This window comes from Puma concolor, chromosome E4 (assembly GCF_028749965.1).
Source record: "Puma concolor isolate L17-30 chromosome E4, mPumCon1.1.hap2, whole genome shotgun sequence".
Taxonomy (NCBI): domain Eukaryota; kingdom Metazoa; phylum Chordata; class Mammalia; order Carnivora; family Felidae; genus Puma; species Puma concolor.
Window position 1 is genome coordinate 68,585,916 of NC_141683.1, and position 24,606 is coordinate 68,610,521.

Consider the following 24,606-nt stretch of genomic DNA (forward strand, 5'->3'; position numbering starts at 1 on the left):
GCCCAGTTGCTTTTATTTCCTCACAGGAAATTAGCGAATTCATCCATCATATGAGTGCATCTGAATGCCAGGGGTAGTAATTAGACTCAGATCTCCTCCAGGCTTCTTCTGGTCTCGTAGGATAAGACACAGCTATGATCCGAAAGAAGTTCCACGTGAAGGGGAGCGAGGCTGCTTTTCGCCGGAGCAGCTGGGCGTGCGTTCCTGCTGAGGTGGCGTTGTGAGCTGAGTGTGAAAAGTGCGTGCGGTGTAACAGTGTAAGTGCCGGGGTGGGGAGGCCGCCCGGCAGGGAAGGAGCCAACGATTGGGTTGTCCTGGGGCAGAAGGTAGGTGTGATCGCTTTGAGAGCCTCGTGACGCCGCTCAGTGGGGGGCTGGGAGCACGTGGATCCTGTGGATGAAGCCAGACCCCAGCAACCGGCGGTGGTTTGGCAAGGGGGCTGCGGGAGCCCGGGGGTCCTGACGAGAGAGGAAAACTGAAACCGGAGATTTCAGTGAGGGCCAGGCGAGTTTGAGCAGGAAGCCCGTGTTCCAGCACCGTGTCCCCTTAGGTGAGTGTGTGCATGAGAAAATCCCAACCGGTCGTTTCCCACGCCCCACGCCCGCTGTAGCCTGGGGGGGCGGCGTGTTTGCAGACCAAATGGCCCCACTGTCAGATGAAGAAAGTCCCCGGTTTGAGAGAAAGACATGGAAATGAAAATGTAGTTCAGCATAAAGCCGATTTCTCTATGAACCTGAGTCTGGGTTCTAGAAGGAAAAGCACACGGGCACAGTTTTGTTTTCAAGTAGCTCACGGTAGGGAAAAGAAACTTACTAACTTCTTTATTAGATGTTAAAATGAAATTAGAGCGCAAGTACGTTAATGTTAAGCCCACAGTTCAGTGATTTATTAAGAGAGTTAGCGTGTGCATTACATACGAATGTCCTTTTCCATGGAAGAGAATTCTGGTCAGATGAGAGCGGTGATTTTCAGGCTGTCACCAGAAGACCACTGGGACACAGCTGAAGTTGTGTGTCTTGGAAAGTTGTGGGAACAATGTGTGCCATACATTGTTACACGTACTTATTCAGATCCTGAGCTGCTTTGTTTGGGACTGAAATTTACCAGCTCTTCGTAGAGATAATTAGTCTAAAACCTATCAGAAGTTCTAATGGACTGTTGTTGACATTTAGGAATTTTCGGATCTTTTTGTGCTTTTGTGATTGTGCCAAGATACTGATAAGAAAAGTTGAAACAATCCCAGTACCTGAATTGAAAACATGACCCATTATGTATCTTTGATTACTTGTGAAAGATAGTTCTTTGGACAGGCTCACTCTGGACATCTGTCTGGTCGAGGGTGTTGGTTAGAGTAACAAAGGGTTTCCAGCTGTTGACCAGGCTAGAGGCTGCCGAGCTAGGCTCCTAGTTTCTGTGCCCCACCCGTCACGCAGCCTCAGTGTCCAGCCTGTGTCTCTGCCCTTCCCAACTGGGGTTCCATGGGGGAACTGAGGGTTTCTGGAAAGTGATTTGGGTGGTGGGTCTCAGCTCTCCCCAGCATGATACGTAGGTACCCTCACTTTCAGTGGGTACACCGAGCCAGATTTTCTTGGAAGGCTGCCTCTGCTACGTTCTGTTCCCTGGGCCTCCCTTTGCACCTCTGCTCTCTGATCTCACGTTCACCCACAAGGACTGCCTTGAAGTTCTGGGACAAGAAAGTGACTGTTGGATTCATGCAAATGATAATGACTCATGTATCACGTCCTTCTCATCTGTTTGGGATAACCCTGCCCTCTAGCATTTACACTAACTAATCCTTGGAATTATTCTGTATCTAGTTTTTTAGTCACCAGGGGGAAAGTTCGAATGTTCACTTTGTAGCTACCACTCCTTTCGTGTCGTGTCGTGTCGTGTCGTGTCGTGTCGTGTCGTGTCATGAGAGGGATTGATGCCTGGATTGAGGTCTGCCTGAGTGTTCTCCATATTCTCCTTTTCTTTGGGCTAAACTACCTGCAGCATCAGAAATCTTGAATTGAAAGCCCTAACTCAGGGATCTAAAAAGTGTGCTCCAAGGACCCTTGAGGACCCTCTCCTAGACCCTTTCAGGGGGTCCGTAAGGCACTCCATTTTCCTTACACTTCAGCTGGAACAGCGTGCCACACACAACACACCGAATGTGAATGAGAGTGAAATAATGCAGCTGTGTTCTACTAAACCAGACATTAAAGAGATTTGTAAAAATAGAAAAGCATGCTGTCCTAATAGCTAATATTTTTTTATCTGGAAAATAATAATGATAATTTTTAATTGCTATTTTTAAAGTGAATTACTAGAAGTTAAAAGTGGAAAAATATTGTCTATTTAATACAGCAAATGACAGCAGCTGTAACTCACGCAAATGCTCTTCAGGGGCTTCAGTAATTTTGAAGAGAGTTTGGGGGCCCCGTGACCAAAACTTTTGAGAATGACTGCCCTAACCCGTCATCAGGGAGACTGTTGACTGAGAAAAGAATTTCCAGCGTCTCTTTAGCTTTTCCCGGAAGCGTGGTGAAAACGTCTTGCCTGTGGGATAAGACTGGCTAGTGGATGAGAATTGATTATTGCATATTTTTTATTTCTTTAGTGCAGGATTCTGTCTTCAATACAAGCCTTGCTTTGCCTATAACAGAGAAACCTCCCTTCCTATTGTTATTATTCCCTCTTTTTCTGTTTTGTATCTTTTCTCCTGCCATCAGGATGACTTACTGGGGGCTGGGTGTGTGAGGGCGGGACTTCACCAGTTGGAGAAGTGGGCGGAGCCCAGTCCTGATCCCAGTCCTGATTCCCCCCCCCCCCCCCCCCCCCCCCCGTCGTCCTCATCTGTCAACAACAGGGAGAATGCAGGTCTGGTGGCCCTGTTTTGTGCCTGACGTATGGAAATTGCCCGGCGATTAGATTGAAACCACCTTCTGTCCAACACGAGTATCTGTGGTTGCTGTTCTAGCTCTGCCTCTTAGAAATTCAGGTTCTTCTGGTTTCTAACTGGTACGTTTGTGACTTCTTGGTTATGTTATGATAGATGAATGGTTACATGATCATATAATGTGGGGATTATTATTTATAATAAATGAACTGAAAATGGTTACTTCAAGACTTACAAGCTCCTGATCACTTGCTGTTTGGGAAAGCAAACAGCTTGGCCACAACTCAACTCTAATATTGCGCTGTTCACAAGCATGGCCTTCTTCATACATTGTAGGCCCAGGATACCTTGTCCCGCTCCAAGATGGATGTGACCGAATGACTAAAAGGGACAGATAGGACTTTTCTGATTAGTTTACGTGTCCTGGTCTTACCAAAGGTTACTTTAGCCTGAAGTTGGCTGTCAGGCAGACATGACAGTCTGTCTACGTCTCGTTCTCGTTTCTTTGCTTCTCTGGCAGACAGTTAGGCATCTCATAATGCCTGATGCAGGTCTAATGGGGGACCGCATTTCTCAACGTATTTTGCATTTAGCCTAAGTTTAATTAATTGTGCTGCAGTGACCCAAGGATGTCATCCTTGATGATTTGCTGGTTTCAGTACCTGAGAATAGTAATTTATGTACAATTACTTCACTTGAAGTCCTGATTTTAGTCTTACTTGTTGCCCATAGATTGGAGAAGCATTTGCTAGATGTCAGAAATTCAGATACCTGTTTTATAGGACTTTTCCATCTGTAAACACGGATGTAGGGGGTAGAGAGAAGCTTTAAAGGTTTTTTTTTTATGTTTGTTTATTTTTGAGAGAGAGAAACTGAGTGGGGAATGGGCAGAGAGAGGGAGACACAGAATCCGAAGCAGGCTCCAGTCTCTGAGCTGTCAGCGCAGAGCCCGACACGGGACTCAAAACCGTGAACCGTGAGATCATGAGCTGAGCCGAAGTCGGACGCTTAACTGACTGAGCCACCCAGGAGCCCCGAGAGAAGCTTTAATCGAATAGAGTCTATCCTGTTCATTAATGGTAAGAAATGAACCGTAGGATCCACTTCTCTGGGGAGACCGTCACAACCCACAGGCCTGCTGTGCAGATGTAATGGTTGGGAGTCGGCCGTGCTCTCATCCGCCTGGAAGTGTGGCAGTGGCCTGTGGGCTTGTCTGTCTGTGTTTGTATCCAGCACGTTAGTGCCGTGCGTGTGGGTGAACCTCGGGCATTCCTGTTTTATGTTGTAGGCAAGATAGGAAAATTCTAATCCATTTTTTGAAGATGGTATTAAACAGTGGTATCTTTAAAATTGGTATTTTATCCATAAGGAATATTGTTTTGGTAATCCATAAAAAACTCCTAAGAGGCAGGTGGTCTCATAATGTCAAAGAAGAAAAGTATTTGTTTTCCTAATAAGGTACTAGGTTGCATGCTATGAGAGAAACAAAAGCGAGTAATTTAAAGTAGTCGACCGAAGGGGCTGTGACCTGGGCAGAGAAGACAGACGTGGTCAGAAGTGTCTGCGAGGCAGCCCGAGTCCCACGCGTGGGACAGAGCGGCGGGGTCAGGTGGCGTGAGCCAACAGCGTACTCTCGTGCGGAGGAACCAGGAATAGTCCTCGTGAGTAGACCTGCTGTTTCCGTGGGCTTCTACAACGTCTGAGAAAATTCTCGCAGGAAACAGATGACCTCTGTTTTCTGGAAATTCTCAGGGGTATTTGGTTATGACGGTGTCATTCGTGTAGGAAGAGACACGTTTACAGGGAGGAGGTTCCTTTACAAACCCTGTTCTGCTCTTTACCGTGGTGCTGCCGTAGAAGAATTCCTTTTCCTTACTCCCTCAGGCTCACCGGTCTTCTACACTTAAGCCTTGAGTCACACTCGCCCAGTCTGAAGGTGACCGGGAGCGGGTCTCTGGTCTCTTCCGCAGATGGCACTCGGGGTGGACCTTGTGCTGATAGGACCGAAGTTAGTGTGATGTTTTCAAGGTTCAGCCGTCTTCTAAGAGCCTGTGTCCTGCCTGGCAGTGTGATAAGTAAATGCTAGTAAACAGCGTGTCTTCTGTGTCCAGGTGTGCTTTTTTCACCGTGCCAGTGGATTTGCACGCTTCAGCAATTGGCTTCCTCATTTTAAAGTTGTGTGACTGGTGTACAGTAAAAGTGATGACTGAATCTTAGCAGTTAAAAATTTTTTTAATGTTTATTTTTGAGAGAGAGGGAGAGCACAAGAAGGGGAGGGGCAGAGAGAGAGGGAGACACAGAATCGGAAGCAGGCTCCGGGCTCTGAGCCGTCCGCACAGAGCCCGACCCGGGGCTCGAACCCAGGAGCTGTGAGATCATGACCTGAGCTGAAGTCGGACGCTTCACTGATGGAGCCACCCAGGTGCCCCATGGATCTTAGCGGTTTTTTAAAGTAAAGAGCTTCAGAGCAAAGCAAAAAGCCTTCCACGGATTCTTTAGTTTAAAAAAACTGAACATTTTAGAGGCACCTGGCTGTCTCTGTGAGTGGAACGTGCGATTCTTGATCTCGGGGTTGTGAGTTCGAGCCCCACTTTGAGTGCAGAGATTACTTAATCTCTGGGGTGCCTGGGTGGCTCAGCTGGTTAAGAGTCTGCTGCTTGATTTTGGCTCATGTTACGACCCCAGGGTCGTGGGATTGAGCCCCACATCAGGCTCCGTGCTGGGCGTGCCTACTTGAGATTCCCCCCGCCCAACCCCCCCATCCCCCGCCTTAGCATTCCTGTGTGAGCGCACTCTCTGAATGAATGAATGAATGAATGAATGAATGATTTTTTTATACCCCCAGCATTTAAAAACTTGGTGAGTTATAGCAGAATTGTGCAGTAATTTTCCGTGCCAAGCTGTACATAGAGGTGAATGCATGACCGATTGGTGAAGTCTCTGACATTCATCCTCTTTTGTCTCTGAGCTCAGTTTTCCTGCCCAGAATTGCCTTGCCTTCATTTTTTCCCCACATCCAAGAGCATTAGCTTAGAAACTGTGTACTTTTATTGGTTCTGTTCATTCTTTTTCTCCTGTAAAAGTAGGGAAGAGACTTGGTCTTTGAAAGTCTCCATATTGTACATTTAGAATGAAAACACTTCTCGTGGTGACAAGACTTTCAGCTCTACATGTGGATAAGCAAGCAAAGTTGTGACTTTCCTTACAAATGATCTGAGACATCCTCATGTCACTGAGTGCACCCCCCCCCCCATGAACCTTGCCCACGGAACTGCACGTCTTTACCGTCACCCCCACCCGACTTCAGTTTTGTGGGCTGTCGCAAGTCCATTCTCTCTGTCTCTCTCTCATCCAAGTGTAAGTTTGGACCACTTTGCCTAATTGCAATATTATACTAAAACCTTTCTCCTAAGTCTTTAGATAGATTCTTCATCTTTCTCAGAAATTCTGATAATTATCTAAGTTTATATTTATGCTTATTATCTCCTTTCAGATTTTTTAAGTGGCTAACAAAAAAACATACATGATAGAACTTGAAGTAGGGGAAAGCGCTCCTGGTGAAGGGGGTAGTTCTCTTATTTGTCTGGGGGTAATAGGGACTCCAGTTGAGTGTTGGCTGCTCACAAGTTCTAGTTGGCTCAAAAGGAAATACTCCCGCCGACCACACCACGAGAAGAATGGCGTGGGCCTTCTGTGTGTGAGGTGGCCCTGTGGAGGGAGGGACATAGGGGGAGCACATCTGAAAGATGGAAAGACCAGTGTGCCTGGACCATCGGGAGACAGAGTATGGACTGGGTGAGATGGGCAGTGGTCACGTCACGGAGAGAAGGCACTGGAGTTTGCTATTTATCTTAAGAGCAGTGAGAAGCAGTGGAAGAAATTTTACCAAGGCAGGCAATTCCGTCTGGTTCGGTTGTTAGGGTCTCACTGGCTGCCGTGGGGAAGGGGAGGTACCGAGATCAGAATGGGCAGCTTCGTCCAGTGATGCTGTCGTCATCGCCCAGGCTGCTGGTATCTTCGTTTTTGAGCTTCTCCCCTGCTCCGGGTGTGTGTAGGGTTCAGTATATGCACTTCGGTGTGGACATACGGAGTACACGATAAAACATTAAGAAAGCAAGAAAAAGGATGAGAGAAAAATGAGCAGAAATAGAAATGCTGCTCTCTTGCCCACCCCAGTGTATGTTTAGCATTCTGGAGAAATGTGTCCCACTTTGAAAACCACCAGTGTGGACAAGAGGTCATGGAACATGACCCGTGGCAGTGGAGACCGTTCGAGAGATTACGGGGTTGCAAGTAGGTTAACTGGTAGTAGTAGAAAGGAGTGGGTGCGGAGGGCCCGAGGTTTCTAGTTCGTGCAGCCGAGATCACCATGCGGGCTGAAGAGTTAGCCAGTACTCCAGCAAACGCTGGTCGGGTTTTCGACAATAGTCTTCTGCTTGGCCGTGCACATACTTAATAATAATGCCTTTAGTGACCGAGGCAGGGGGGAGGTTGTCAGCTGGTCTGCTGGACGGCTCAGCTCTGCAGGGAAGAGGATGTGGGACGTGGGTCACTCCTGCCTTTACACAAGTGTTAGCAGGTGGCAGGACCGGGCCACTGCTTCCGGTTGACTCTTGAGGCTTCTTCGGCCGGAGGCAGAGCCTCCACGGCGGATCGGGTGCTGGGCTGGGAGCACATGGAGACTGTCGCCGTCCCAGCCTCTAGTAGATGATCGGCAGTCTGTGAGCTGTTAGCAGCTGTTCCACTCACGTTTTTGCTTGGAAGGAAATGAAATGCCTTTGAGGCCGTAAGTTGGGGAAAGATCGAAGAGATGAAGGGAGGCAGGGGAAGCCCATCACATGTGCAGTGTTGCCTGAGACACAGCACACGGACGGGAGAGCAGGGCGGCTGTGGGCGCTGTTCCAGGTGTGGCGTTAGATGCGTGGTGCTCCAATTCCTGAGATCGGTAAAGATTTTCTTTTGTTAAAAACCACATATTTTAAGAGGAAAAGTTTTTTGAAAATGTATTAAAGTGCCACTTTAAAAATGCCATCCCTCTGAACACAGTTTACTCTTTTCTCACCTCTTCTGGCACGGAGCCCTGCAGTCTGACACACACCCACACCCCCCCCCCCCAACACACACACGCGTATACATCCAGTTTTATTGAGGTATTACTGAAAAATAAAATTGTAAGATATTTAAAGTGTATGTCATGATGATCTGATATAGTATATATTGTGAAAGGATTTCTCCCATCTAGTTAGTTAACACATCCATCATCTTACCTCTTTTTTTTGTTTTTTTATGATTTTGGTGAGTTGGCAAATTTCATCTATACAGTACAGTGCTATGAAACTGTAGTCACCATGTTTTACATTAGATCCTCAGTCTTTACTCATCTTGCAGCTGAAAGTTTGCCTTTTTACCAACCTCTCCCTATTTACCCCCACGGGCCCTGGCAACCACTTTTCTACTGTTTCTATGAGTTTGGTGGTTTTTGTTTTGTTTTTAACATTTGTTTATTTTTGAGACAGAGACAGAGTGTGAGCGGGGAAGGGGCAGAGAAAGAGGGAGACCCAGAATCCGAAGCAGGCTCCAGGCTCCGAGCTCTCAGCACAGAGCCCAACGAGGGGCGCGAACTCATAAACTGTGAGATCATGACCTGAGCTGAAGTCAGATGCCCAACCACCTGAGCCACCCAAGCGCCCCAAGTGTGTTTGTTTTAAGTCACCGTACAAGTGATGCCACGTGGTCTTTTTCTCCACCTGGCTCATTTCACGTAGCATAATGCTCACAGGGTCCATCCATGTTGTTGCCAATGACAGGATTTTCCTCTTATGGCTGAGTAGTGTTCCACATCGTGTTGTGGAATGGAGTATTACACACACACACACACACTGCATCTTCTTTGTTCTTTCGTCTCAGGTAGTTTCCGTGTCTCGACCGTTGTGAGTGATGCTGCAGCAAACTGAGGAGTGTGGGTATTCCCTGGATACCATGTTTTCCTTTCCTTTGGATATGTACCCGGAAGTGGGATTGCCGGAAGTTAGGGTAGTTCTGTTTTTAATTTTTGAGGACCCTCCATACTGTTTCTGTAGTGGCTACAGCAGTCGGCATTCCCGTGGTACGTGTTTTTGTTTTGTGTTGTTTCTGATGCAGGCAGCGCAGTGTCTCCCTGCGTTCGGTTCTGGACACCTTAGAACAGACACACACACGTTTGCTTTCATTCCCTTTCAGTGTATGTAGTAGGACTTTGCAATCACGAGGGAAATACCGGGGGGCCCTTACTGATGGTCAGAAGCATGAACACTGCTCATTTGGAAGCTGGTGATGTGTGCTCACTCGACAGATCAGCTTTCCAGAGAGTAAATCAAATTAAAGCTGGCTTTAAGCAAACGATCTCATTTAATCCTCAGAAGAAATGATGAGATGGGTAATATCCCCTTTACAAGTGGCCGTGGGATGGGATGCTACGGGTCTGCTGTAGTGATCACATCTAGCGGGAAAATGTTGTCATGCCCATCGATTTGACCCGCCTCTCATTTTCGCTACTGCTGTCTGACCCGGCCTTCACCGTTGCGCCACTCGTACAAACACCTACGGGGAGAGAGTGGCGAAAGGCCGAGCCTGAGGGATCGCTGCCTTCCAGACCACGTTAGAAATGAGCAAACGGCCACGACGATACTGTTCTGTGGTCGGAGTAGCTGATACATGTCGTCAGTTTTCTTCTCCGGAAGTCAAATAGAGATGCTCAGTTTTGCTTTCTTGATTCCCCTTAACCTACTCCTCAGTTGATGCTTTCCTGGAGGGCCCGTCCTTTCTTCTCCCAGCTCGGAGCCCGTTCACAGCGAGGCCGACTCGGGGAGAGCCGCTGTTGTGGAGGCACATGCGCGGTGCCCGGGGTACTGATGGCAGCCGTGACCCTGCTTCCGCTGCGGGCCTCCCGGCACCGGACAGTGAGTGCTCCTTCCCACGCCCCTCCCTCCTCCTCCTCCTCCCCCCTCCCCCCGTGAGCTTCAGAGTTCAGCAGGAAGTGCCTGCAGGCGTATGCATGTGACTGAATGAATTATTCAGTGTCTCCGGGGAAGGGGAACTGCAGTAGGATGGAGAGGTGGCCGGGAGCTGGCCGGGAGCTGGCCGGGAGCTGGCGGGGAGCACGGGTCCTGGAAAGCAGGTGCCTGAGGATCCCAAGTGCAAGCGTGAGGCGTGATAGCGTAAACTGTGACAAGCACAGACGTTTCTGGTTGAAAATGTTCTGTCTCACGCAGTCCTAACGGTTCACCTGCATTCTGACAATTTGTCAGATGACTCTGCCGAAATGATCGGTACTGGAATGTGGCAGTTTCTTTGCTGTCAGAGGCGACATCATTTCTCAGGTTTTCCTTGTGAGTTTTTATATTTCCCTGACTCTTTTTCCCTTTAAATATGAATTAAAGGAACTGAAGAATAAAAGCTGAAGACCAGGCATGTTTATTTAATAAAGGCTTTATTAGAAGTGTCATTTACAGACATCGGTAAGACAGGTTCTTTTAAAGTTTAAACTTGAAATAGAATTATTGACAATTTCCTAAATCGTTTCTCTCCTCTGCAGTGATGTGCTTGACTTGGTAGACATGTTATATGCATGCCTGTGGTCTCTTCTGTCATTACAGTAATGTTGTGCCTGCGGCTCTCACAGGCCTCGAGTGGGTTGTTGGAGGTACTTAGCAAAGGTGCCTTTTATCAATCTTATTTATTCTGTTTCTGTTTGAAAATATCTGCTGTATGTATTGTTTTTAAAGCAAGATTTAAACTTAATTGGATTATATTAAATCTAATTTCTAAAAATGATAAATTCTCCTGATTATATAAGATTTATTACCATGTTCAGATGTACAATCTTTAAATATAAGTTGGTTTGTTCTGATTCTGTGGAGACTTTTTTAGTATTAATCGTGTTACCTAAAGAGCACAGTTCAGGGGAAATCTAAAATACCGTCTTGTTAGCCTTTATGCAGTCTTCCTTAAGCCAGTATGTTTTAATCTGTTCGTTGATTTTGGTTAATACCAGTGGAAAAGGAAAATATTTCCCATGCTGAAAAGAATTTCTTGGGGATTTTATAGAAAATTATTGATGTAAAGTTTTCGATGTCATTAATGTAATCCTAAGAAAAATACTAATTTTGTTTTTTCTACCCCACTTTTGAGCATCACCTTGATTTTATGTAACCCTTTCTTCCCCTTTTCATAAATTACCACCTTCTTCTTGAGTTTTTTCTCTTAAAGAGAATTTATTTCATTATTACTTAAGGTAAATTTTAATGTAGATAATCTAAATATTAAATGACTGTTTGATATGGCCACACGTTTTTAATATGATATCTTGTCAAGTATATATACACATTGAGGAGAAAAAAAGAACAAAATGTGGCTTCTTTAAACAATAGTTTTTTGATGCGTTTCAAAGTGCAAAGCAAACGAAGATGTTCTGATTTACATCAGTGACTTTAATAAGACACTTTAATTTCTCCAGGCTGTTTACAACGTCTTTTGTCTTTTTCAACTAGTGGAACTGAGTCCATCTTACGCTGAGTTCATCGTGAGCATTTCTCCAGAATGTTTCTCAGCCGTCAAGTCTTCTAAATGAGCAGTAATTCCATGGAACGAACTCAGCCTTGGGTCTTGACCTCATAAACCGTTCCATTTACTTTCTAAAACATAATCGTAAAATGTAAATGGATCGCACTCTCTGTGTCACCCGGAAAACAAGCTCTAAGGGCATCGTTTGGTCTGTGGCTTATTACAGGGTTTTTCCACAAATCAGATTACACATAAAAATTCATTTTCAAATTTATATTAAAGAAAATACGTTTTTATTAAATTACAGAGCTTCCAGAATGAGGATCTAGATAGGACGTATGTATAAAAACATTTTGAACCTTTCAAAGCACCTTTTAGTTTGTGTGAAGTTCTTCAGATGGCCCCGTTGTCCTTTGAAGCTTCTAACACCAAGGTGTCTGTTGCAGCCCAGAGCAAGGTTGCTGCTACCCAGGACAGCACTAATTTGCGATGTATTTTCTGTGGTAAGCAACATTATGTTTACATTACTTTTTCAAGCTGTGGTACATACTACTTGCACATTTCCATAACTTTTGTTTCCGTAGGCCATAGTCTGGTTTGTGGTGTTTGGGATCCACAGCGGCTACTGTTTCATGTTGTGATACTGTTGGGGCTCACGTAGGTGATTTGGGCAGCTTTTGAGTTGGCTTCTTAGTGGGGATTTGGTTAGAATGAGAGTCTTAAAACGAATTCCTCTTCAGTTCTTCCAACATGAACGAGAGGGGTTTTTGTTTCTGTTTTTAACTCTTTTGTTTGAAGCAGTCTTTTAATTTACAATTTCAGGGACAGCATTACACCCACCGTAGTGTGTTTTGAGGAATGTGCCTTATCTGAAGGGAGCTTTTGCTCAGGAATGAAGTTTGAGGTGACCCATGTCGTGAGGCAGACGTAAGCCATTGCTGCTTCACTGGGCTGGCTTGGGAGGGACGGCCTTCTTCCCGCACTAGGTTAGGCACCTGTTGCCGAGGAGTGGGTTTGGGCCTAGCGAGTGCTCTTCCGCTCCTGTGCACACGCGTGCGCACATGTGTGCCGTTCGCACGCAGCAGCCGACTGTGCCGCTTAGCTGCCCCAGGTTACAGGTAGTCAGACAGGTGCATCTTCGTACCCTTACCCGAGCAGAGGGCTGCGTGCGCACACACCCCCAGAGGCACGCACACACCAACCTTCGTCCGAGTTGTTTGTATCATTTGATTCTCACACTTTCCAGTTTGAAAACCCAAGTTCAAAAAGTGACTTGTAATTCTTAAAACTTCTTTTTTATTGGCTCCTGTATATATATATCTTTTTTTACTCCTGTATACCTGACTGGCCCAATTACCTTACAAGAGAGAAAATCATAAAGTGACCTACTGCTCAAATTTTAGATGAACAGTTCAGCTGTGTGTATGTACTTATCCATGTGACTCAGTTTTTGATGTGATTCTTCAGTATTTCTGATATTGTTTCTTTAGCTATAAAGAGAATTATTTTCAAATTTATGTACTTGCTGGTTGAGGCAAAGAAGCATGTGTTAGAAATTTCCAAAAATGAAAACTTGGATGTATTTCTTAATCACCTGAACATTCTGGGATTGCTCAGGGGAGACAGAGACAGCAGTGAGCCTGGGAGGGTGGCCCCTCGCGAGCCCCCGTCTTCCCCGGGGTTTATCTCACCTGTGATTCTCTGCCTCCTCCTGGGGGTTCTTCTAGGCCACCTTTTGAACTAGCCATGAGTTATTATTCGTATTGCTGTTATTAGAGGGCTTTTTTTTTTTTACTTCATTCTGAGAACCTACTTGGTGTTCTGTACTTTGCTACTTACCGTGTTGAGTTCCACATGCAGAATAATAGATACAGTTAACCCAATTGCAGAGAGAAGATTGATTTGCCCTTAATAAAGATGAATTTTTAAGTTGTAAAAATAATGTGTTAAAAAGCAGATTTTCCCCATTATTACCTTTAATCGATCTGTGTACAACAATGTAATGACCACATCGCTAAGTTTACACTTGATTGTATTGTGTATCATAGCACCTATTGGTCTTTTAGTCCTGTGTTTTTAAATAGTCTGTGGCTAAGTGTGAAAACTACATTTGTGAAAATTAAAACGTGGTGGCAGGTGGATGTGCTTTGGCCAAAACTCAGTATGAAGTCCTCGTTTCCAGGACCCTTCACTCTGATTTCCATCATTTATAGAGAACATAGCAGCGACATGGACACATTTTCTTTATCAGAAACTAAGTCACATCTCTGCTACGTGAATTGTAGCCAGGACAAATTAATATCAGCGCTTGTCTTTGGCTGTGGTAATAAAACAGAGGAACTAATCCTCGAATATCGCCGCTGTTCTTTATGACGCTCCAGGGGGAGCGAAGCGGGCTCCCTGGTTTCTCCTTACTTTCCCCCGGAGGAGAACAGTCAGCCAGCACACAAGCTCAGAGCTCATGATTCACCCGCTGCGTAGGAAAGTGCCTTTTTTGCATTCTCTGAGAAGACAGGTACCCATTTAGGAATATGACCCATGTGAAAAGTAAGATAATTGTTACATTACAGAAAATACAATGGCAGCTGGCAGCCGTGATTGGTCATAGTTGCCGTCTCATGTTGCTGTAATTGACCAGTTGTAGAACCCAGCGGGCTGACAGGAAGCATGACCTCGTATACCGGAGTTCATAATTGACCCAGAACTCTCCTGTCCATCGCTTTCAGTATATTTACATTATTTTTAAATGCACATGAATTTCAGTGTGTCACTGTCATGACTTGACAGTACTGATGGAGAAGAAGCCAACAAAACAACTAAAGTAAATAGAAGTACGAGAAGACGCCAGGGAGACGGCTTCTCCTCTCCGGCCACCGTGCAGAGGTCTATGGAGAGACCAGCTGCCCGTTATCACAAAGAACCGTGTAGAAAATCATCTTTAGAGTTTTTCTCGGATCAAAATTCCCCTCATTTTGAAAGGATTTTCCTTGAAGTTTTCCTGTTTTAGCTGCACGAATAAACTGTAGTACGTTATTTTTATAATTAATGATACCAGCCAGAAAATATTTCCCACATTCTTAAAACTTGCTTTTAAAACAAATTCATTAAGTTTTTAACTTAGAAAAAAACCAAAACAGTTTCTGTACATTCCTTTTAAAAAATACTTTTTTCTCATTCAAGCTTTTTCGAGTTCTATCGAACTTTTTGTTTTTTTTCAAATCTGTTTAATAAAATCAGGATTGAGTTGAAATTTTGACACCTTTTCCTTAAATTTACATATTTGAGTTAAAACTTGTATCAATAGATTTCTGTTGGTGAATTTCCTCTGTTGGCACGACGTGGAGGTAACACATGCTTGCTCTGGGTGTGAGCAGTCTGGCGCACCCGTGGAGGTGGAAGTGGGTGCCGGACTAGTCTCTCTGGCCTGCTGGCATCCAGCTGTTTAGTTATTCGAGCAGCATCAGGCTTTCATTTAAATAAACATTATTTTAAAAAAGAGTTAAACCATAATGGTCTCGTGAGTTGCCCAAGCTACATGCTCAACATTTAATATTTTTGGAAAGATGCAACTTTGGATTATAAAAAAATGCTTCCCCCAAATAGTTTCTATTTTCTCAGGTTTACCCCCACCCTGATCTTCTATTTTCTCCCTCCTTCTGCCAAAGAGGTGAGACATCTTCTCCTCATAAAAGTATTAGACATTAGTGTATGGCTTAATGTGATAGTCTGTTTTTAACATCAGTATGTTCATTCCCAAGAGAAGGAAAGAATTCCAGCCTGGTTGCTAGACAAGTTTTATTTTTTGTTTATGCAGATTTAAGTGCGTGTTTAATTTAAAAAGCTTTTTGATTTTTTTGTTGTTGCTGATGACATGGGGTTAATACATTTTAATACTTCCTTTATGTGGTTATCAAAATAGCAGACTGTTAGGAAATCTAATGAAATACATCACTGCAGTTGTCATGTAATTTGTCCTCCAAAAGACAAATTACATGATTAATCTAGAAATGGGGAAAGAGATGAGGAAAAAATTTAGTAGGTAAGTTTAGATCAAAGCATCTGCTTTTCTACATTTGGGACCTACCAGTACTGTATTATTATATTGCCATGTCCTTCTAGTTGTGAGGGTCACTTCACTCTACGGCACACAGTTGGTGCTCTTGTGCTGTTAACTTAGAGATACGAGCATTGGCATTAGTACACAGAAGTGTTTGTCCATCAACTCTTTCTTGTAGTAGTGGTCTACAAAACACTTTCACCATATCTGTTAGGGGCATTTGCTGACACACTAGATTTACTTGTTTACTGGATTCTTTTGTTTACTGGGTTAGAGTTCAAGATTGTTCTGTTTTAACCGTGGGCGTTGCATATTAGGTCCAGTGTTCATTTCTCTCATGATACATTTAATTTTTATATCCAGTGACATTAAAATGTCCCATATTTAATGGCATTCTTTATAAGATGCTAAAAATGGGTCTGCATTGTACATGGTACGTGGGAATGAAGGGTCATTAGTTTCTCGTGACAGAGCCGTGTTGGTTTGAACGCAGGGTTTTTGGTTTTTGGTTTTTTTTGGGGGGGGGGGTTTGTTTTTTACCCCAAGTGAAAAGTTGCTAAGATTACCTCTGTTACATTAAAAATTCAGAGAAGTAGGCTAATTCTGTTTAGAAGTTTAGCAAATGTTTGTTTTCACCAGTGCTGGAAATGCCAAGCCAGTAAATAAGAATGGCAGCTTAAATTGGGCAAATTTGATAAATGCATTAGCATACTTCATCCTAGTAATAAGGTTCTCATGCTCTCTCTCTCCTGTTTTTCATTTCCAGTGTTCTATTTAGGTGAGTTTTTGAATTCTGATTTTTTTCATTTAAGTTCTCCCTCCCCACTTCATGAATAAGTACCCTGAAGAGAATGTCTCATTGTCCTAGAAAATGCCAAGCTCAGGCGCCTATTCAGATGCTCATTGAACACTTGTTTTCCTCAAGCTCTTCATATGTAAATGTTTATTTTCCTTTATTGTTGGTGTTTTCCATTTGTTTCAAGTAAGCCTTCTGGGGATGATGGCAGTATTATGTCGCAGTCTTTCATTTGCTGTGTGTTATGTAAAGCTTATATTTTATTTTGCTAAACAAAAAAGAAGATACATTTGTAAATATGTGATGGTTTTATGTTATTCTTCTCATGATTTTATCTCCTCTGTCCAGCTAGCTATAAAGATAATGTTCATCTATAATGTTTTCCTCCCTTTTTAGGGCCAACATTGCCTAGACAAAATTCACAGCTACCTGCCCAAGTTCAAAATGGCCCATCACAAGAAGAATTGGAAATTCAAAGAAGGTAAATTTAAAAGTTGTTATTTGCAGTTTTTCTTTCTACTGCGGAAGGCCCGCGAGCATCCTGGTATAGGAAGTAGATTGTGTCTTGTCAGCCATTTAAAAGTCACTTAGCAGCACACGAAATGACTTTCACTTCACGGAGTCTTATTTTTATAGTGGTTATAGATTGATCTATGGTCATTACGGCTTTCACATAACTAATTTAACTAGAAAGTTGGCGTCGTGTTGGCTGTTCGGATAAGTCTCTGATCTTGAGATACTACCATAGAGCTTAGTAATGGATACAAACTCACTCTGTTCATGATTAAATCGCTGGTTCAGTGAGATCAATAGTATCATCTCGTTGCTTCAATGCCCTTTATAAAGAAATAGATTTGAAATTGTAACACAGCCTCAATTAGGTATAGTTTTTTTTTCTCCTGAATTAGCAGAGTTTCTGAACTGTAAGCTACCAAACTTGTAACAAAAGAGTTTTATATACATTCAGCAACTAAAACGGAATTAGTGAAACCAGGTGTTCCATTTTATTGTATTTTATTTTATCTTTTATTTATTTTGAGAGAGAGAGAGTAGGAGAGAGTGTGATCAAGGGCGGGGGGGGGGGACAGAGAGAGAGAAAGAGAGAGAGAGAGAGAGAGACAGAGAGAGAGAGAGAGACAGAGAGAGAGACAGAGAGAGAGAGAATATGAATCCCAAGCAGGCTCCACGCTGTCAGTGCAGAGCCTGACTCGGATCTCCATCTCACAAACCATGAGATCATGACCTGAGTTGAAATCAAGAGTTGGATGCTTAACTAACTGAGCCATCCAGGTTCTCCCAGGCCTTCCACTTTAAACAAATGAAAACTTTTTGGAGATGTTGACATTGCCTTTTTTTGTTTGTTTGTTTAATGTCTATTTACTTTTGAGAGACAGAGCATGAGCAGGGGAGGAGCAGAGAGAGAGGGAGACACAAAATCCTAGACAGGTCCCAGGCTAGAGCTGTCTGTCAGCACAGAGCCTGACGCAGGGCTCGAACCCACAAATCATGAGATCATGACCTGAGCCGAAGTCAGACGCCCAACCAACTGAGCCAGTCAGGCACCCCTGTTATTTTTAATCACTAGTAGGTCACTTGTTTATTACAGAGAGCTGATAACCGTCCTACAGATGGATTCTTCCAGTTGACAGACATTTGCTCCATGGCAAGCTAGAGTTTCTTCCTGTGACCTTTGATTTGGATCCATATTTGAAACACTCTTCATATTTTCCATGTTGTCTTGATATGTGTGTCATGTTCCTCTGAAAGACAGACAGACAGACAGACGGGGATCTTTCACCACGTTCTGTGTGTAAACGCGTGGCCCTTGGGGAAGGCCCTTCCGAAATGAATTTTGTTTTCATCACAACCTCTCTGGTTAAATCCCTCTCTATTTGGTTGAAAATCTGTCCAACTCTTTTGAGTGATGCTGTAACAGAAATAAAACTTAAGTTTTTGTAGAAATAAGGAAGGTTTAAAAGTTCTGTATTGAGTGTTTTAAACATTCCAAAATAATTTCAAGAGTTAGAAATTGTAATGATACTGTTGCCCACCCCCCCATACACACGGAAAAAGAATTAATAAAAAAATGATTGTAGTATTATCAGGAGTAACCCATTTGTAGAAAGCCAGGAAGAACCAGGAGAGAACCCAAATGTAACGGATAATTTTTCACGTTGTGGAGCAGACAAGCATGTGGCCCTGGGGACAGGTGCTGGGCGAGGACAGCACAGAGTAGACACCGGAGCCGCAGAGGATGCTGCCGGCTGGTTAAGGGTCTCTGAAGGGCCGTCCGCGACATGGAGGGCTGTCCACGACTTGCAGCTCGAGGCTGTACTGGAAATGAGTATTGAGCGAATTTTTTACTGATTGCTGTGAAAACGCTGTGTGTATCTGTCCCATCTGGGTGTTAGCCCTGCAGCGCTCAGCTGGACTTGAGGCTTTTCTGCTTGTATGTGGGAAGATACGTCAGGATTTGAAATTGGATGTTGTTTATATTACTTGTTTAGTTGAAGACTTGAAATCGTCCAAAAAATTGGTGTAAATTTTTAAATTATTTTCTGTCCATAGTCACACACAGACTTTCTTCTTTTTTTCTTTTTTAATTAAAAAAAAAAAAACAATGTTTATGTCTGCACCCAACGTAGGGCTTGAGCTCACAACCCCGAGATCAAGAGTCACAGTTCCCACCCAGCTGAGCCAGCCCGGCGCCCCTCTTCTTTCTCTTGGATAAACCTTCCATTGGACGCCACTTTCTTTCTCCTGGTGTTCATTTTTATCTCTGTTCCTTCCCTTTGCTCTCCTCCACCCGCTTCCATTTTTATCTGGTGAAATCTGTTGGTGTCTGCTCTGATCTCCTGGAAATGCTGCTTCCATCATCATTGGCTTGTTTCTGGTTTAGGTTTCTTCTCCTGGTGCACAGCCTGCCTCTGCTTTCTTCCTTTTGGTTCTGTAGTCTCTGTTCATCGCGGACTGCTCTCCCTTCCGTTTCTTCCGCAAGGGCGTGCGCTTAGCTGTCTCTGGGTTTTTTCCGTACATGGTATACCTTCAAAAAACTGAGGATTCTGTGGGATATTGTAGTTTTCTCTTAACTGTCTTATGCTGACGGCTCCCACGTTTACAGCCGTGATCCTGCACCTGAGATCTATATTTCCAATGAAATGGAATCCACGCGTCCTTTTGAGAATTTGGTGCCAGCAGCGGACTCCTGCCCTCTTCCACCCAGCCCTGCATCCTTCTTAAATGCGCGTACACGTGCTCTTCTGTGCAACACCTGCATGACATTTCGGAGGGTCACAGACCCCTCGGTTCCAACGAGTGGTCCTCAGTGAGTGTTCTGCTGCGGAACGCATGCGTTTGGGTATCCCGCTAATACCTCAGGGCACGCACACTTCCTTCTCTTCGTATTTCACCCGGACTTTCTGCTTTAGGAAGTCTGTAATTATCTTCATTCACAGGCTCTGTTCCGGCATACCCTGTGACTTCTGTCTCGGAAAGCCTGACAGATTGTCTCTTCGGACATTCTCGTCACCGATAGCTTTTCTGGCGTGTGTTCCCTTACGCACTGCCATCGTTTTCTAGTTGGTTTTCCTGCCTTTAACCTAGATCCCTTTCAGTTTTTCCCACTTGCTTACTGTCAGATTAATTCTTCTTTAAGTCGTGTGTTCATGGTAGAATCCCAGGTAGCGCCAGAGGGCCGGAGATGGGGGAGTGTGTGGCCTTCCTTTCGTGTTAATCTCCAGAATCAATCCCTCCTAACCGTTTCTGCTTTTAGTATTTTGGATGGCTTCTTCCATAGCGCGAGATAATATGTTTCTATTTCTGTCTCCTGATTAGTCGAGTGATGGCTAGTGGCGGCTGACTTTACTAGGAAACCCGAATTCTTCATGTCCCTGCCCGTTACCAGTGGCCACTATTTGTAGTCCTGTTGTCGGTTTCTCTTTCAAATTGAACCTGTGTCTCTTCACTGCTCCCTCTTCGAGGGGGGCTCAGTGGTCCTGCCGTCCCGCTCCGCCCCCTGGGTGTGCTGTCTTGTCCGTGTGTTTGCAGGGGAGCCCCCCCACCCCCTACCCCACTCTGGGGTCCCTTTAAACCTCATTAACCAGGGTAGTTGGAGTCCTCACGAATATGTGACTAGCTGAAGTTTTTGAGTTTTGTAGTTTCTTTCTCCCTCATTTCTTTCTTTAACCTCAATATTTAATAGACCTTTTCCATTTGAAAACTTAATAAGCACATCTCTTAATTTTAAAAAAAAAAAATTTATTTTTTTAACATGTCTTCTCTGTTTTCTCTGTTGACTTTTTTTGGGAACTCCTACATGTCAGATGCTGGCCTCCAGGGTTGTTGCTTTAGTATACTTCTATTTTTTCATTTTCTGCTTTTTTCTTTTTGTTCTGTATCATTGGCAATATTTTTAGCCACATATCCTAGATCAGCACTATTTAGTAGAAATACAGTATGGCCCATGTATGTAATTTTTAGTGGCCATATTAGCAAAAGTAAAAAAGAAACCTGTGACCTTAATTTTAATAATATATCGTGTTTAACCCAGTTTATCTAAAATCTTATCCCTCCAGGGGTGCCTGGGTGGCTCAGTCCGTTGAGCATCCGACTTCAGCTCAGGTCATGATCTTGCGGTCTGTGAGTTTGAGCCCCGCGTCGGGCTCTGTGCTGACAGCTCAGAGCCTGGAGCCTGCTTGGGATTCTGTCTCCCCCTCTCTCTGCTCCTCCCCCACTTGTGCGCGTGCGCGCTCTCTCTCTCTCTCTCTCTCTCTCTCTCTGTCAAAACTAAATAAACATTAAAAAATTTTTTTTAATATTATCATTCCAGCATAAAGTAAGTGTAGAAATTGTTACGGTGTTTTACATTCTCTTTTTCATACTGAGTCTTTAAAATTCGGAATGTATTTTACACTTACCACGCATTACTGTCCAGACAGGCCACATTGTACGCGCCCACAGGCCACACCCCTGGCCCACGGCCACCTAATCGGGTGGGACGTGGTGGATCTCTATTGAAAGATCAGTCTTAATCTCCAAGAGAGCTTTTTCTGTTTTGTAATCATTCCCTTTTTAACAGCCTGTTCCAGACTCACGATCGTATCTTAAGTCTCTCATGTTCTCGTCCTTTCTCTGAGTCCTCTCCCTCCTGTAGAGCTGGGTTGTTTGTCTTTTGTACTCCATATTCCTCAAATATCTGGTAATCTTGAGTGGTCCGCTTCTTTGTAAACGGATTCGATCGAATGGCATCCGTCCTTGGCTCGGGTTTCCCGTTGCATCATGGAGGTGACGTCTCTGCTGGACACAGCCTCCCTGAGAGCGAGGGCTGCCGGGGACGGGGGTCTGTGGAGGCGGGCAGAGCACACAGACTGGCAGGCTGTCCTTTAGGTAGGGAACAAGGGTGGAGGGCCGACCGGCCTCGGGACCCCACAAATGCGAGCTGGCCCTGGCTCCCCCAAAGCCGTGACTCACCCGAGGCCGCGCGTCTGCTTAGAGGGCAGTCTGTGGTCAACGCCGCTGCGTCTGTTGAGCTGAGCTCGGGGAGGAGAGGGTGGCGGTGCGGCTGCTCTTCAGACAGGGCGTGCGGTTATTAATCGGCCTGATCGTGGCTGCGTTGCCCGCTCGCGTCCTGTCCCCTGGCCTCGCGGGAGGCCTCTCCTGCCCCCTCTTCTCCCGTCTGCTTCAGCCACGTTCGGCACGGATGCCGGCTGTGGTCGCCCCCGCTCTGCGCCGCTCTGCGGCGAGGTTCCGGGCGCCGTCTGTTCCCCTGCTTACGACGGAGCGGGGCGGGGAGCGGGGCGGGGACGTCAACAGCCTTACCGCAGTCCGAGGGACCGGCGACCTCGTAGGCGAGTAGTGCCCCCGGAAGAGACCGAGTAGAGGGGACGCCGGCCAGGTCGGTGTCCGGGTGAAGTGCGCTGCGTGCGGAGGGAGCACCCCGGGCGGAGGCCTCGTGGTGCTCGTGCACGCGTGTGCCCGTGGACGAAGAGGCCCCTGGGGCTGGGGCCGAGAGAACAAGTGCACGGGGCGAGCGGTAGGTGGGTTTGAAGCCCGCGGAGAGTCCCGTCACGCGGGACGCGGCAGGCGATTGCGGAGAATTGAGCTTTCGTTCTGAGCGAAGGAGGAACCGCTGGGTGGTCTCGATGGACGTGAGTCGTCTTGCCGTCTCGGCCGTCAGTCTGGCTGCGCCGCGGAGACTAGCCCAGAGGGGAGCGCGCACGCAGGCGGGCGCGCGGCCGGGACCGTCCGGCGGGAGGACTCGGCGGCCGTCGCGGTCAACGAGGCGGGGACCCGGGGGTGGCTTCCGCCGAGGGGTGGACGGGGCGAGAAGGCAGAGTCTTGGGCTCCTTGGGGGCGGGGTGCCGGCAGGGGAGGGTCACGGCTTTTAACCGGAGCGGGTGGGGAGGGGAGGGTGAGTTGTCCTGGACGGAGCCGCGCGAGGGACTGTGCGAGCCGAGGGGGTTTTGTTGGGAGACACCGGGCTGGGGGAGCTCTTGACGGCGCCCGGTTGGGACCTTCGCCGGACGTGCGCGTAAGGGCGCCGGGCAGGTACTCGGCTACGCTGTCTACAGAGACGCGGGCGGGAGGCCGAGACTTCCGGCCCCGCTGTTCCCGCCTCCGTAGACCTGATGATGGAGTTGGTCTGCAGCCGACCCCTCCGTGTTCTACTTTGTCGTGAGTTTGTGTAGGCACGGTCAGGGTTTTTCCGGAATTCCGGGAGGGGAGAGTTTGACTGTTGACGTCTGCGGACCGGAATGAGTCCAGACAGTCCCGTGTGTCGCTTCCCCTCAGCGCTCCCGCGAGCCGTCCTCACGTCCGGCTTAGTTCTTTGGCCGGACGTCTGCGGGCATCGGGGTCCTGGGCCCCGGCGGTGTCTCTGCGCCCCGGCGTCCCCTCCGTGCCTCGCTCGGCGGCCGCTCGTTGTCCGCAGACTCTCCTCCGCGTCTGTCGGTGGCTTGCTTTTCTGAACCCTTGCGACTTAATCACCCGCTCTTTTACCTTTTACCGTTGAGGGTCTGGTTTACAGAAGGGCCTCCTTCACAGCGAACATCGTAGGCTGCTTGAGAGTAGAGAGCTGAATAAAGTTTCTGAGAAAAAGCCAGGAAGTTTCTGGTAGTGAATTCACGTATGTGTAGATGTTAGGTATAAGAGACAGAAAATGTGAGTGTATGTGGTTCGGAGTAGAGTTAGGTAAGACACGCTGTTTTCATGCCCCTTAGGCTTCTGTCTGTGCCGCTTGGGAGATGGCAGGAGGCTTCCCTGAGGAGATGGCTTTGAGCCAGGCCTTGAATGGGACCTGGCGGAGCGTTCCAGGCAGGAAGAGCAGAGGGTAAGGGCAGGGGCGACCAGGGGGCCCTCCTTCCTACCCCTCCCCCCCCACCTTAGACCAGTAGGTCGAGTCCAGCTCGCAAAGTGCTTTGTATGCCATGCTAAGAAACTGCTTTTTACTTATTTATTTATTTTTGAGAGAGAGAGCGAGAGCGTGCGCTCGCATGCTTTGGGGGGCGGGGGGGGGGGGGCGGGAGCAGAGAGAGGAATAGAGGGAATCAGCACAGAACCCGACATGGAGCTCAATCCCACGAGCTATGAGATCATGACCAGATCAAGAGTCAGACACTCAACTGACTGAGCCACCTAGGTGCCCCAGAAATTGCTTTTTAGTAGTCTTGTCTTGAATTTGTCGTATAATAAAAAGGCACCTTGCTTTTTAACACTTAAGTATTTTCCCATAACGAGAAAGGTATACACCATTTTCCTTTGGCCTGGATCCCGTAATCTGTCTTTGCTGGGCGGTTAGATCTACTGGGAAGAAGATACTTTGTAGCGGACCCTTAGTATTTGGTCCTTGCAGCAGCCAGCCCGGCTCCTGTGTTCTGTGGCCTGAAGACAGATGACAACAGACAGAACAAACTGAAGCTGGAGGAAATAGGTGTAATACAGGGAGCAGAAGAAAAGCTGAAAATACACTGTAACAGCTTTGGAAAACTAGGAGAATATATTTCACTCCTAAAGCAGAAACCCTAGTTATTTCAAAAATAATCATTCAGAGAGTAAGGAAATGTACTTAGACATTAAAAAAATAGAAGTTTTGAAAAATAAATTACCCTAGGAATAGTTATAATAAAAGATAAGGGACAGTAAACGAGAAAGAAAATAAAATAAGATCAGATTAGGAGGTCTGATATCCAAATAACGGGAGCTTTAAGGGAGCAAAGAACGAAAAGCCTGAGGAAACAGAATTTGCAAATAAATGACAGGAGAAAGTTTCCTGGACCTCAGTGATGTGGTCGTGTGGGTCAGAGCGCTGCAGACCTTTTCCGAGTAGGGCCAGGT

General features: G+C 46.0%; 1 protein-coding gene across 6 annotated transcripts in view; it reads left to right on the plus strand.

Moving 5' to 3' along the window:
• ENAH (ENAH actin regulator) overlaps positions 1-24,606 on the plus strand; it is a 138,683-nt gene that overhangs the window by 84,998 nt on the left and 29,079 nt on the right. For 3 of the 6 annotated variants that reach the window (XM_086693917.1, XM_086693914.1, XM_086693916.1), the window contains exons 4-5: positions 11,869-11,925; positions 16,672-16,756. In XM_086693917.1, coding sequence (XP_086550043.1) covers positions 11,869-11,925; positions 16,672-16,756 — 142 coding nt within the window. Of the gene's footprint in view, positions 1-10,048; positions 10,249-11,868; positions 11,926-16,671; positions 16,757-24,606 lie in introns of those variants that run through there. The other 3 variants (XM_086693915.1, XM_086693918.1, XM_086693919.1) reach the window with 2 other exon arrangements.